Source organism: Cottoperca gobio, chromosome 3 (assembly GCF_900634415.1).
Source record: "Cottoperca gobio chromosome 3, fCotGob3.1, whole genome shotgun sequence".
Classification (NCBI taxonomy): Eukaryota; Metazoa; Chordata; class Actinopteri; order Perciformes; family Bovichtidae; genus Cottoperca; species Cottoperca gobio.
In genome coordinates this window covers 17,246,331-17,258,594 of record NC_041357.1, presented here as the reverse complement: position 1 = coordinate 17,258,594, position 12,264 = coordinate 17,246,331, and the positions used below count along the sequence as shown (strand labels likewise).

Below are 12,264 nucleotides of genomic sequence, written 5' to 3'. Positions count from 1 at the left end.
CGACTGAAGGCCAGGGGAGACACACAGCTACAGCAAAGTAAAGGTAAGCAGGCACTCCTGTTGTGTTTTAATGATCTTGGCCTGTCCTTGTCTCACATTTTATTGTGTCTGATCCATACCTGCTTACAGCTCATTTAGCACATCAGTAGCCTCTGTCCCAGTTGAGTCATGTGTCTGATGATGCAGTGTTTGTGTTTGTCTGAACTTTCTTGTGTTTGTATACGTGCATGTGTCTCTGTTTATAGCTGGCCTTCCCCTCGGCATCAACCTGGGGAAGAACAAGCTGTCCCAGGATGCAGGGGCAGATTACTTGGAGGGGGTGAGAGTGCTGGGCCCGCTGGCAGACTACCTGGTGGTCAACGTCAGTAGTCCTAATACACCAGGTCTCCGGGATCTACAGGGGAAGGCAGAGCTCCGCCAGCTCCTACAAACGGTAGGACTGTCCAGTGTCCACTAATTACTGGGTTGGGACCCAGCATTGACAATAATTTAAACACAATTAAACTTCATCAACTGGCCCTATTATTCAGCCTTTCCCCTCCAAAATATTAGAACTTGTATTCAGATTACAACTAAAGAAAGTCCCTGTTATTACCCCTTATCCCTGTTACAGTTAAAAAGAGCCAGCCTTAGTCCAACTAATAAACAAATGTGTTATACAGTATACAACAAGATTTAACAAAATTCACACTAGCATCTTAAAGGAAACAAAACAAGTTTACCACTAATATGGAGTTAAATTAGCACAACTAGCCTCTGCCCCTCCATAGAAAATAAGAAAGAACTCTAGAAAACACTAAAAATGGGGGAAAAGAAGAATTCTTGGGTTGGCCGAGCTGGCTGGGAAACTCAAACTCAGAACATTCTTGCTGCGAACTCAGTAAGGGATTCAAAAGGATTTTAATTGTTAAGCGGATTCAGAACTGGATTCATATTTGATAAAATGCGGTTAAACCCCATCGTGTTTAGGGTTTGAAAGCATTTTTATTTATTTATAAGCTGACATGGTGTTAAGTTGCTCTTTAAACAAAGTAGCTATTCTGTAGTTTTGTTCTATCAATTCAACGTTTGACATTTTTAGGCTTACAGCACAGTACACAGTGTATCTGTCTCGTTTCCAATAGTACTCTCTCTGCCCCCCTCACCTGATATACTCACATTCTCACACTTTCTTCTCAGGTGTTGAAGGAGCGTGATGCCCTGCAGGGAGAACGCAAACCCCCGGTCCTGGTGAAGATTGCTCCTGACCTCACTGCCCAGGACAAACAAGACATTGCTGATGTTGTCACTGAGGTTGGAAGTTTTTGATTGATTACTTGAATTTATTTGATGATATAAAAAAAAAAAAGCACATAACACTGTCACTGCAGTTAAAAACTCACTGAGGATAAAAATGCAATAAAGCCTGAAGGCCTATTTCCACTGTGGTCCTGTAGTATAACACTTCAAATAGGTTGGAGCCATTTAATGAGCTAATTGTGTCTTTGATTTGATTTTCTAGCGTGTTCTTAGTGTAATTTAATTATTATCTCATTTCTTTTTATTCCTTGAGATTTTGTTTTTATTCTCTACAATATTTCCATGATTAATTTCTGCCCTGTTTTACATTTATGGGTATGTGCAGCTTTCAGATTGGATCGTGTCCATGAAGTATAGTTTTTCCATAGAAGGATACATTTTTATTTTAATGTAATTTTTTGAAATTTAGGTCAACAAGAAAAAATACCAGATAAAAACACTTTTCAACTTTGTTTTCCACTTTCTGCTTTTATATAATGACATCTTGAATCAATAGTGTTAAATAGTTGACATTCCTGAGTCTCTTATGTCACGCGCTCTTATGCAAACCACATAAGAGCACGCTAGGGTGCAGGCGCCTTCTGTTTTGAATAAAAGGTGGTTTCCGTGGCACATAAATGTGACTCTACAAAAACCACAAAAATATCCCTAATAGTAATAGAAAAATGATAATAAAAGCATCAGATGCTGTACAAATAAAGTTTCAGAATTTCAGAGAATGAAATAAGATCTTTGGGCTAACATTGATTAAATGCTTTTTAAAAAGAACATGTTTTCTAAGTGATTTAAAAGATGTTACAGATTCTGCAAGCCTCAGACCCTCAGGCTAAGCTTTACAATTATAAATATAGTTCAAATTAAAGCAACCACTGAGCTTAAGCTGTCTAATTTATATTTCAGCGGGACTTTAACGAATATGACTTTAGTTACATTCATTCAACTGCTCTCTCTTGTTAGTAGATTTCCCTTTTAAAGGTCTTCTACGTACACATATACTGTATGTCACTCACTTCCTGTCCTGTCTTTTGTGTTTGTTCTCCTGTGTTTGCAGCTGGCAGTGGACGGTCTAATGGTGTCCAACACCACAGTGTCCAGACCAGAGACGCTTCAGGATTCACATAAATCTGAGGTTGGTGGGCTGAGTGGCCAGCCTCTCAAAGACCTCTCTACTAGCACCGTGAGAGAGATGTACAACCTCACCAAAGGTTCTTATTTACACAACAACAATTTCTGTGAAACATTTGTTTACGTTTTTCCAATCACCTGAGTATGAAGAAAGTACATGTAAAATACACTTATGATAATGTTTTTTAGGTAAAGTACTAATCGTTGGAATCGGTGGTGTGGCCAGTGGGCAGGATGCTATGGATAAGATTCTTGCCGGTGCATCACTGGTTCAGCTTTACACAGCTTTGACCTACGAGGGTCCGCCCGTTGTGACCAAGATAAAGAGAGAATTGGAACAACTTCTTAAGTGAGTGAATGGACTTAAATAAAATACAACTTTCCTTTCATAAAGTGAAGTTTAAGGATTCCTGGTTAAACTGTTGGCTTGTGTACAAACTGTATAACTATCTTGCCCCATCCGACTTCTTTTTTTAGTGATGTTGCAATGTTCCCAGATCTCAATTACTTTAATTTATCACAACTTATGGGAAATGAAAGCCCAAGCTTTGTAAAAATAATAATCAACCGTTTTTATCCTTCAATGTTGTTTTTAAAAAGTTCACCCTCCTGAGTTTTACTCTCCGCCTACTCATACAGTTGTATTTGACAGCAATGCTAGTGCAACTCCGTGGGTAATGACAGTTGTACTCAAAATCTATTGTTTTGTCTTTTAACTTTTAGAAAAATAACCTTTTGATTCTCAACACAAATATATTCTCATTCCTTACAAACTGATCATTTTTGTATTTTCTTTAACAGAGAACAAGGTTTCAGCAGCGTGTCGGAGGCAGTTGGAGCAGGTCACAGGGGAGCAGATGGTTCGGCTCATAAGCAGCGCGTGCTGAAAGACATGGCAAATGTTAACACACTAAATGCTACACAGCACCTGTAGGTGCCATCTCCTCCAAACAGCCACCATGATCCGTAACTTTTCCTGAGCTGATATGAATGCTGAGGATTTGCGATATTCTGTCCGTCCGCCTTGATTTCCAGGATGAGATATGATCTGAACTGGTAGCTGTTGAAACCATAGTTTTGTTATTTGTGGTGAGCAAATGATGAAAGCACCAAATCTCACCTTTACTTGAACATTATGGCGAAGTCGGTTATTAAAAGTCTTTGATGTTGTATTAAGAAGCGAAGCTGTGTTTGTAACCCTTTTTCAGACGTTCATCCTTTGTTACAGTGTAACAGCAGGAAGTGCTTCTCAAGTGCATAGTGACACCAAAGTGCTTGAACTCTTCAAACAAACAAACTTCACAGGCTTTTTTTTTTTTACAAACATATGCAAACTATTGTCCAGTGTATGAAGGCAATAATCTGACATGATGTTAAATGCATATAATAGCAAATCTTGTTTGTTATTCTGCGTTTTAGGAATTGTCTAATGCAGAAGTTCAAACATGCATTCAAATGTTGACATTGTGTTATTCGCTGGGCATGTACAAATACAAATGTACAAACCGTGTGCAAAAAACTTCACAAAGACATATTCAAGACGATACTCCACAAAAAGAGGAAAGTCACATCTCTGGCAACTGATACACACTAGATTTCTCAAATACAACTGTCTTTAAAAGATGTTTGTTCCAGTGTGGGAGAGACACAACTGGAAATAAACTCCTATTATAGGATGTTTAAAAAAATAAATGATGGTTCTCTTTGATAAATTCTGGGTAATATGTGTCCTAGTATGACAAAACGGCAACACGTATAATATTGCATTAATATTTATAATACTGCATTATGAGTCATGGGATCTGCTGTGAAGCTGATGAAAGAAATGTGTATATTTTAGAGAGATGCACGTTCTGCAGGTTTTCTCATTGAATTACATTTATAAAAGCTCTCAGGCTGTGGAATGTAATATGTTCTGTGAAAGCAGGGTTAGAATAATTGTACTTGTTTTGAATCTGAATGAAATTTCAATGTTTTTCTCCTGTGTGTATGTGGAGAACAGTACGTGTTGAGGCGAATGAATCACACAGACTTGAAAATATGCTTTAAGGTTCAACTATAATAATAATAATAATAATAAAAACCAAACAACAAGGTTACACTGGGGGAGGAACTGCAGTTGTTGTTATTGTAACAGTTACGGAGACATGTCTTCTGCCTGCACAGAGTGAAGTCAACTGATCCTTCCTAATCATCTGTAGCAGCAGTGAACCGTGCAATGCTGAGGATTTATGTTCTGCCTTGAAAAGATGCCTTTGCTATGTTCCTGACAGCAGGAGAAAGACCTTCAAGTCCTCTTCCCCTCAGCTGAGCTCTCGCTCCTGTTATTCTTGGGTTTTTCATCACTCATCGACACATTGAGATAGAGCCTATCACAACACCGCCTGATAATCCCAGAATAATTAGCGGTCATTAGATATAGCCAGTGAAGGCGGCAGTACTGTGAGGATCAGCTGTGAGCTGCCGGGCACCTCCATCCTCCTCCGCCCTGAGGCCAAGTCCAGACTGGCTTGTGTCCCGTATGTGGTGTCACACCAGGAGGAGAGGCTTCCAGACAACCACAACTTTAAAACGGATGGCTACCTAGATGCATGGTTTCCTCGTATAATATTGATATCATAGCTAGGAGGCAGCGCTTATCTGCCCCAGAGATGCTATTTGTTCCCCCACAATCTCAAAGCAGGAAAATGAAGGTCAGTGCTGGTCGTGTATCATCTCGAAGGAGCATTACCCAAATATTTACCTTTTTGTAGCATAATTCATGTTCTCACAAGTGCAAAGAGTTCAGGCATTTTGTTTCTATCACATTCAGTAATGTGACTAACCAGCACACTAATAAAATGTTTTCTGTGGAGAGCAGATGTCTTGATATAAGGCCTTGAGCCAGTGAAGAGGAGGGAATTAGTTCTTATTTGACTGCAAAGACAGTAAACAAAAGAAAGAAAACCCAGCAGCGATTGTACATAAAACGTGTGTTTTATGTACAATCACTGCTGTTATGGCCTTTGTAAGGCATGTAGCCAAAACAATGGTAATGCAGAAGATCAGCTGAGAAAAAATATATTAATTGAGGTCAGAAGGCTGTCTTCATTGAGAAAAAAAAAAAAAATCACTGTTACGGCTGCAACGATGAAATGTAATTAGTTTTTAATATGGATACTTCACAGAGACCAAGGGGATCTGTTCAAACTGCTTGATCAACGTTCCAAAACCTAATTTTAAATGATATGAAACAGAAAAACTGTAGAAAAATGTAAATGTTTTCTAGACTCGCTCGTGGCTTACTGTCATTCTTCTAACATTGTGTGTGTAGTCACAATATTCATACTAGATGGTCTAAGTTCTCTTTACCATCTGTCTCTCACTATATTCCTCTTGCTTTCTTCTTCCATTATCTTTAAAGATTATGTTTAGGGCATTTCGTCAGGAAACATGAGCAGAGAGAGATAGAGAGAGGCGGGTGGGGGTTAAACGTGTATCAAAGTGTTCCAGGCGGGATCAAACCTGCCATGTTGCAGTTATGTTTAGCTTTTTCTCTCTCTCTCAATCCACTGGGCTGGTTTTGGTTAGTTTTTTTACTTTATATAGATGACTTTTCAATGATTTAGTGATTTTTCGGGAACACGAGATGGAAAAGCTAATGGAGCATTGTTTAAATGAAAGAGACTCTTGGATATTTTATAGGCTTGAGGAAAAATAGGAGCCAAGAGGAATAAAAAAAACATCTGGATCATTGGTTGTAAAACTCATCAACACAAAGTAATGCAAAAATGGTTTCTGGGTCAAGTTTAAAACGTATCCTCAAAGAAATGAGGGCCTTCTTTTTTTAAACAAACAGGCTTGAGAATATATTACAAGCCTGGGGAGTGCCTTTAATGCATTTAACCTTCTTAGACCTTTAATATTTAAAGTTTAAATGTTTTTCATTTGTTTGACATTTTTCTAAAATGTTTAATTGTATTTCAATCAAAAAATGTTTTTTGCCTGTAATAGAAATGTAGCATGGCAGACAACATGGACGTTGACCCCAGTAAACAAGATAAACACACAGATAAAACTATGAAGCATTGCGTAGCCAGATGGCTCGGTGTGTAAAGGATTTAGAATAACGATTACTATGAACATGATGTGTTAGCCAAGAAAAGTTTTATGACTGCAGTTGGTTTCCCTTTATTTTTTTTTATTGCTTGTGGTGTCATGGGCTGTTTTTTTATATCACATTTCTTTACAAATGCATTGAAATCATACCTAATCATAGATATGAATAAAACATTAGATTACCAAAACCTTTATATATTAAAAGAAGGAAGTAACCCCTGGGAAAAAGGCATATAACAGCCAGGAATTTGTGAAAAGACATTTCATAGAGAGATATAAAGGTTGTGGAGTTTAGTGAAAGCCGAGCACAGCATGTCATCCATCTCGCACCATTTTCACTGTGAATCGCTTCGATGGACAGCGTCGTCCTATGGGGGAGGCTTGAAAGAGTCAATACGACAGTGAATTTGGACATTATAGGGAAATGCTTGAAAGGAAAGCTGCATTAGAGTGCCAAAGACTTTAGATCGATACATCATTCTAACAGGACCGTGACCACATACACAGAGGAGATCTCAATACTGGAATAACTTCACAGCAAGAGCATAAAAGCATGAAAGCATGAAAACGGCTGTTCACAAATGATTCCCAATATGACTGAGCCAAAACAAAGCTGTGAGGAAGGAGACAACTGCCTAATCTATAAGTGCTCAAGAGATACAGATGTATTTGCTCTAAATAAGATTAGCTGACAAAGGCATCTTTTGTGTGCAAAGTGCTGGGATTGAATATATTGTCATGGCTGCTCTGTCGGTTTTTCTCTACCGTACTTTGCAGTGCATGTGCAATTCTAGTTACTAGCACTAACAGACTAACACAAATAGAGAGCTATTGCTATATATTAGATTAGATACAATTAGATTTAGCCTATATAGACTCCATTTGGAGAAATTTGTCTTGGGCTTTCGAGAGAACACCGTAATGTAGCAGCCTGAGCCTCTCCATTATACACAATAACATATCAGTATCCATGTAAAATCAAACTACAGGTAACATTCAATACAGCGGAACATACACCCAGGAATATTTCATGAAACCATATGTCAAATATATTAACAGATGCTCTACACACCAAGTTATTGCACATTCCCCAAACCAGACACACACATACACACGCCAACACGCACACACAAGATAGGTTATATATACATTTTAAATAAGACAACGTATCATTGATCTACATATACATATGGGCAAGTATTTTGAATAGAGGTATTATCAAACCATTTGTCATATTCAGTGAAACATATGAACAAACTGTGAGATGAAGAGTAAGATGAGGTGGAAAAGCAGCTCCAGTCTTGACTGGTCACAGATGACAGACATGAACTGAAATAATTCTTTTTCATTTGCTTTTAAGCAGATTGGGGCCGAGACAAATTGTGTTTCTTAAATGGCAGTACATTTTTATTTTCATTTTGAGAACGTAGAAAGGGTTAGCCATGCTTTACATTATATTCATTTGGCAGACACTTATATCTAAAGCGACCTACAATAAGTGCTTTCAAACCATTGAGAATGTTTAACATCCTGAGTTTCTGTTTGCTGAAGCATCATCAACTCCTCGAGGCCAGAGGGGCACACGGATGCAACAGCTGATAGCACTTCTGCACTCACGGCATCATGGCAGAGCAAAAGGATAAACATTGAGCCATATTATCAGACTCCTCATCATTAGTGGCACCCGACATTTATACTATAGAGTTAAACTCTAAAATGGATCAGGCATATAGTCCAGGTACACCAGCATTGAAATGTCACAGTGCTAAATTAAGGCAGGTCCTCAACAAATTGTGGAAGATTCTGAAAAAACATGTGAAACGTATTACCGGACAGTAAGGCTGATGTCAAGCAAACGTGATTATGTAACTTGGAGAGCTGCAGGTGCTGTCCGAGGTGTTTGTTTACTATAAGGAGGAGGAGGAAGAGGCCTGACAGCTGCGATGCCTTTCAGGTCAGGACAAATAGGCATAAATGTTTTCCCAAACCCTGATTGTGAGTTAATGTTATTTGGATGATCGTATTAAATTATTCTTTGACAGAAATAAACATAGAATGATACAATTGGTGGAAGAATAAGATATAAAACAAATTGTAAATATGAATGATTAATTATGCGGGGGTAACAATGTCAGTTTGTTAAATTAAATGCATTATTTTGCATTCACACTCATTTCTATACAGGTATATACAAATGCAACTTGTTACTACACAAGTAACCTTCATCATTGATGGGTTTTACATCCATCCATGGCCCTGGAGTCAACACATTTACTTTCATCTAGATATGAATTCATGAATATCACATATTAACTACTTGCTGCCACAAGGCAAAGCTACAGAATTACATTTGCTTCAACAATAGCTTCCGATATTGCACTTTTTTAAATAATCTATATCATCCACAATGTACTATGCTAGAGCACAATGTTTTTACATTCTGCTTCCTATTCTTAATTCTATAAGACTCTAAACAGTGTCAAGTGGACTTAGTGGCTCTCACTAAGCGACTATTTTTCTTACGTGCATGTGTAGTCATTTTACCTTATTATACTTTCTGTAAGGCTACATTTTCAACAGAAGAAGCCCTGTTATATCAGATATTTTGTGGTGGACTGACATTATTAGAGGAGACCATTTGACCACATGTGGTTTACTGATCCTGTTACCTAACCCTAACCCAACACACATTAGTAAGTACAAATACTGTAACTCCACAGTCGACACCAGCTTTACCACACCCCACCTTTGTCTTTCATACATCACTGCACGTCATGTAAATAGGAGCTGAGTGGCACCAAGATGACTAGATGACACAATGGAGCCAGGTTGCAAGCACTGGAGACAGTTTTTTTTTCTGTTTTGGATCTTGAGTACAGTAAGCTTTAGTCTAAAGGTCTTGGGGGTGCACAATGTGAACAGTACATTTGTGTTTGTAAGTCAAAGAAGATAAAAACCTAAAAGAAAATAAGACCAATTTTGTGTCATTAAATGTGAACCTTTGGTATATGAAAAATAAACACCATGAAAATACATGTATACAGCCTAGTGTCCTTCTGCAGATGGTTGTTATGAAAGCTGGAGAAGCCTCTGGCTACAGGAAGTCACAGGTGTGATGGAGGCAGACAGAGCCATAAATGACACACCATGCTGCCCAAACCGATTACCTCTGACGGGAGTGTGTGTTTACATACAAAACACACAGGAGGCAGGGCGTGGACACAGGAAGGAAGGAAAGGAGGGAAAGAAAGAAGGATAAAGAAGGAAGCAAAGGAATGATTAAAATATGGAAGGAGGAAGGATGTACGTAAAGAAGGAAGGAAGGAAGGAAGGACGAGATGAAGGAAGGGTGGACAGAAGAACAAACAGAAGGGAGGAAAGAGTATAGGAAAGAAGTAAGGATAAACTGAATGATGTAAAGGGGAAGAAGGAAGGAAGGAAGGAAGGAAGGAAGGAAGGAAGGACGAGATGAAGGAAGGGTGGACAGAAGAACAAACAGAAGGGAGGAAAGAGTATAGGAAAGAAGTAAGGATAAACTGAATGATGTAAAGGGGAAGAAGGAAGGAAGGAAGGAAGGAAGGAAGGAAGGAAGGAAGGAAGGAAGGAAGGAAGGAAGGAAACTACACACAATAAGCTTCACTTTATGTATTGAGGCAAAAGTACAAAGGTTTCACTTCAGATGCTTCTTCTATTTTTAGCTTTGTTTCAGGTTTTACATAACTCCTACTTCTGATAAAACAAACACCCACTCACTCTCAGCCATGCAGTAAAGCCATATGGGACTTCAGCTCTCATTAGCCCAAGACAGCGTGAAACAAGTCGGCTGAAAGGCATCAAAGATAACCATCACGCAACCCTGGAAGTAGTTACTCTACAGCCCTTTTTATTTATTAACACAGCCCTATGCATACATTCAATCCATACATGTATACATAAGAAACAAAGCCTAATGAACTCTATGTCACAAATACAAGAAATATTGTTAATCTTTATTGAGGCTGAACACTGAATCTGATTTAAAGATATACAGAAAGATAATTGCTCATGAGTAAGTAGGAATGTGCTTAATGCATTAAACATATATGTTGTGGTGTTGATCAGTTATGAATTTATTATCTGTTTGGATGTGACAGACTGATGATACCTTTTTAAACCCTGAAAACCTTTTTTAAAGTTTGCCTCTTGCTGGAAAGCTGATTATTTCAAGAGCAAGAGTTGTTGTGTTATTATACCACCTTCCCCAAACACAGTAAAACCCCCTGTGATAAATATTACAGAGCAACCTCCCTGACTGAGGGCAAGCTGCCGTGACAGGACCACTCAAGTTAAGTGCAATAGTGAGTTTATTGAGGGGCCTCCGGATGAACTGCGCAGGTGGGAGTATTTATAGAGTGCAGCGTCAGCACAGACTCCAGGTACACCTGACACCAGTCCAGCAGTCTGTATACTCGTCTGAGGCTTGGTACGCTGGGTAGGTGGCATCACTCGGGCCACACCGTGAATAATCTAGCTCACGAATATGAGGTGTGTGACGGTGATGGAGCGGGTGTTTCTGGACTCTCAAAGAAGCTTCTGCTTCCTGAAGATAGAAACTTTCCATGAGGACAGAAAGAAAGTCTTGCATGGACAAATCGCAAACTTGAATCATGCTTTTTCAGTTTTCTCTGCACAGCACTTCGGCAGTAAACTGATTGACATATTCTATTTATGAGAGCGAAATAATGTGAATGCCAGCAAACAGAAAATAAGTTTACTTTGCAAAGGTTTGGAAAGTAAAGTACAGTTTAGAGGCGGCAGGCAATCAGGTTGAGTGATAACCTAACATAACCAACTAACATCTCTTCACAATGGACACACATTGGTCAAGGACAGTAACAAAGCGGTTAGCATGTGTGTTGCCATAATTAAATACTGGTGGTTTTATACAGAATAATCACATAGTTACTCAGGGTTAGTGCACTGAATCAACAGATAAAATACATTCAACCTCACTGAATGTATTTCCTTGACCTTAAAAACTCTGCTGTTGACTTTGATGGAGCTTTAGAAAAACAGCCTCACAAGCTAAAGTTTAGAATGATAAAGTATTTTCATCTCTGAAGCTTTCCCTAAGTAGTTTGGGGAATAACGCTAACTCGCTTTCTTGCCTAGACTTAGTATTAGATGAGAAGATTGATACCACTCTCTGCAGATATTGAATAAGTGTATTTCCCAAAATTGCTTTAAATATTTTGTATTGGAATAGCCAGCTCAGTCTTCATCCATCATTCATGTTTAAAAACTCAATTTCTGTTTTCATCTTACTAAACAAAGTCTTGCTTGCTTCCCAGTATAAATGACACAAATGTGAGTGGGCGCATAACGCTCTTTGCTTATTAGATAAATCCCTTTCCCTAAGCTGAGTTCCTCTTAACAAACAAGTGTCAAAACATACTTCAGCAGAGCTATAGTTGTAAAACAAAGCGCACGTGTCTGTCGAACAAGATAAATATCCCTCCAGTCATCCCTCACACTTTGCTTTAATTGTCAGAAGAAGAACTACATGTTCTAGCAGTAGAGAAGGGATGGGATGAAGAAGATAAAGAGATGAAGGTATTCTCAGTTGTGCAGTATCATTTTACAGATTATTTTGACTCCTGTGAACCTGGTGTGGACGTGGCTTATTGTTGCCCCTGTGGAAGAAAAACAAACAGCATTGCTCTCAAACCCACCCCTCCCTATCGCCCCTCTCAGCCATCTCTG

The 12,264-nt window shown here is 38.7% G+C and overlaps 1 protein-coding gene across 2 annotated transcripts in view; it reads left to right on the top strand.

Annotated features, from left to right (window-relative positions):
- Positions 1 to 4,136, top strand: part of dhodh (dihydroorotate dehydrogenase) — a 7,410-nt gene extending 3,274 nt beyond the window's left edge. For both annotated transcript variants that reach the window (XM_029454376.1, XM_029454385.1), the window contains exons 4-9: positions 1 to 43; positions 246 to 433; positions 1,180 to 1,293; positions 2,351 to 2,504; positions 2,614 to 2,773; positions 3,226 to 4,136. The exon at positions 1 to 43 is cut by the window's left edge and continues 40 nt beyond it. In XM_029454376.1, coding sequence (XP_029310236.1) covers positions 1 to 43; positions 246 to 433; positions 1,180 to 1,293; positions 2,351 to 2,504; positions 2,614 to 2,773; positions 3,226 to 3,358 — 792 coding nt within the window. In that variant the 3' untranslated portion in view covers positions 3,359 to 4,136. The remainder of the gene's footprint in view (positions 44 to 245; positions 434 to 1,179; positions 1,294 to 2,350; positions 2,505 to 2,613; positions 2,774 to 3,225) is intronic.
- The last annotated feature ends 8,128 nt before the right edge of the window (positions 4,137 to 12,264 follow it).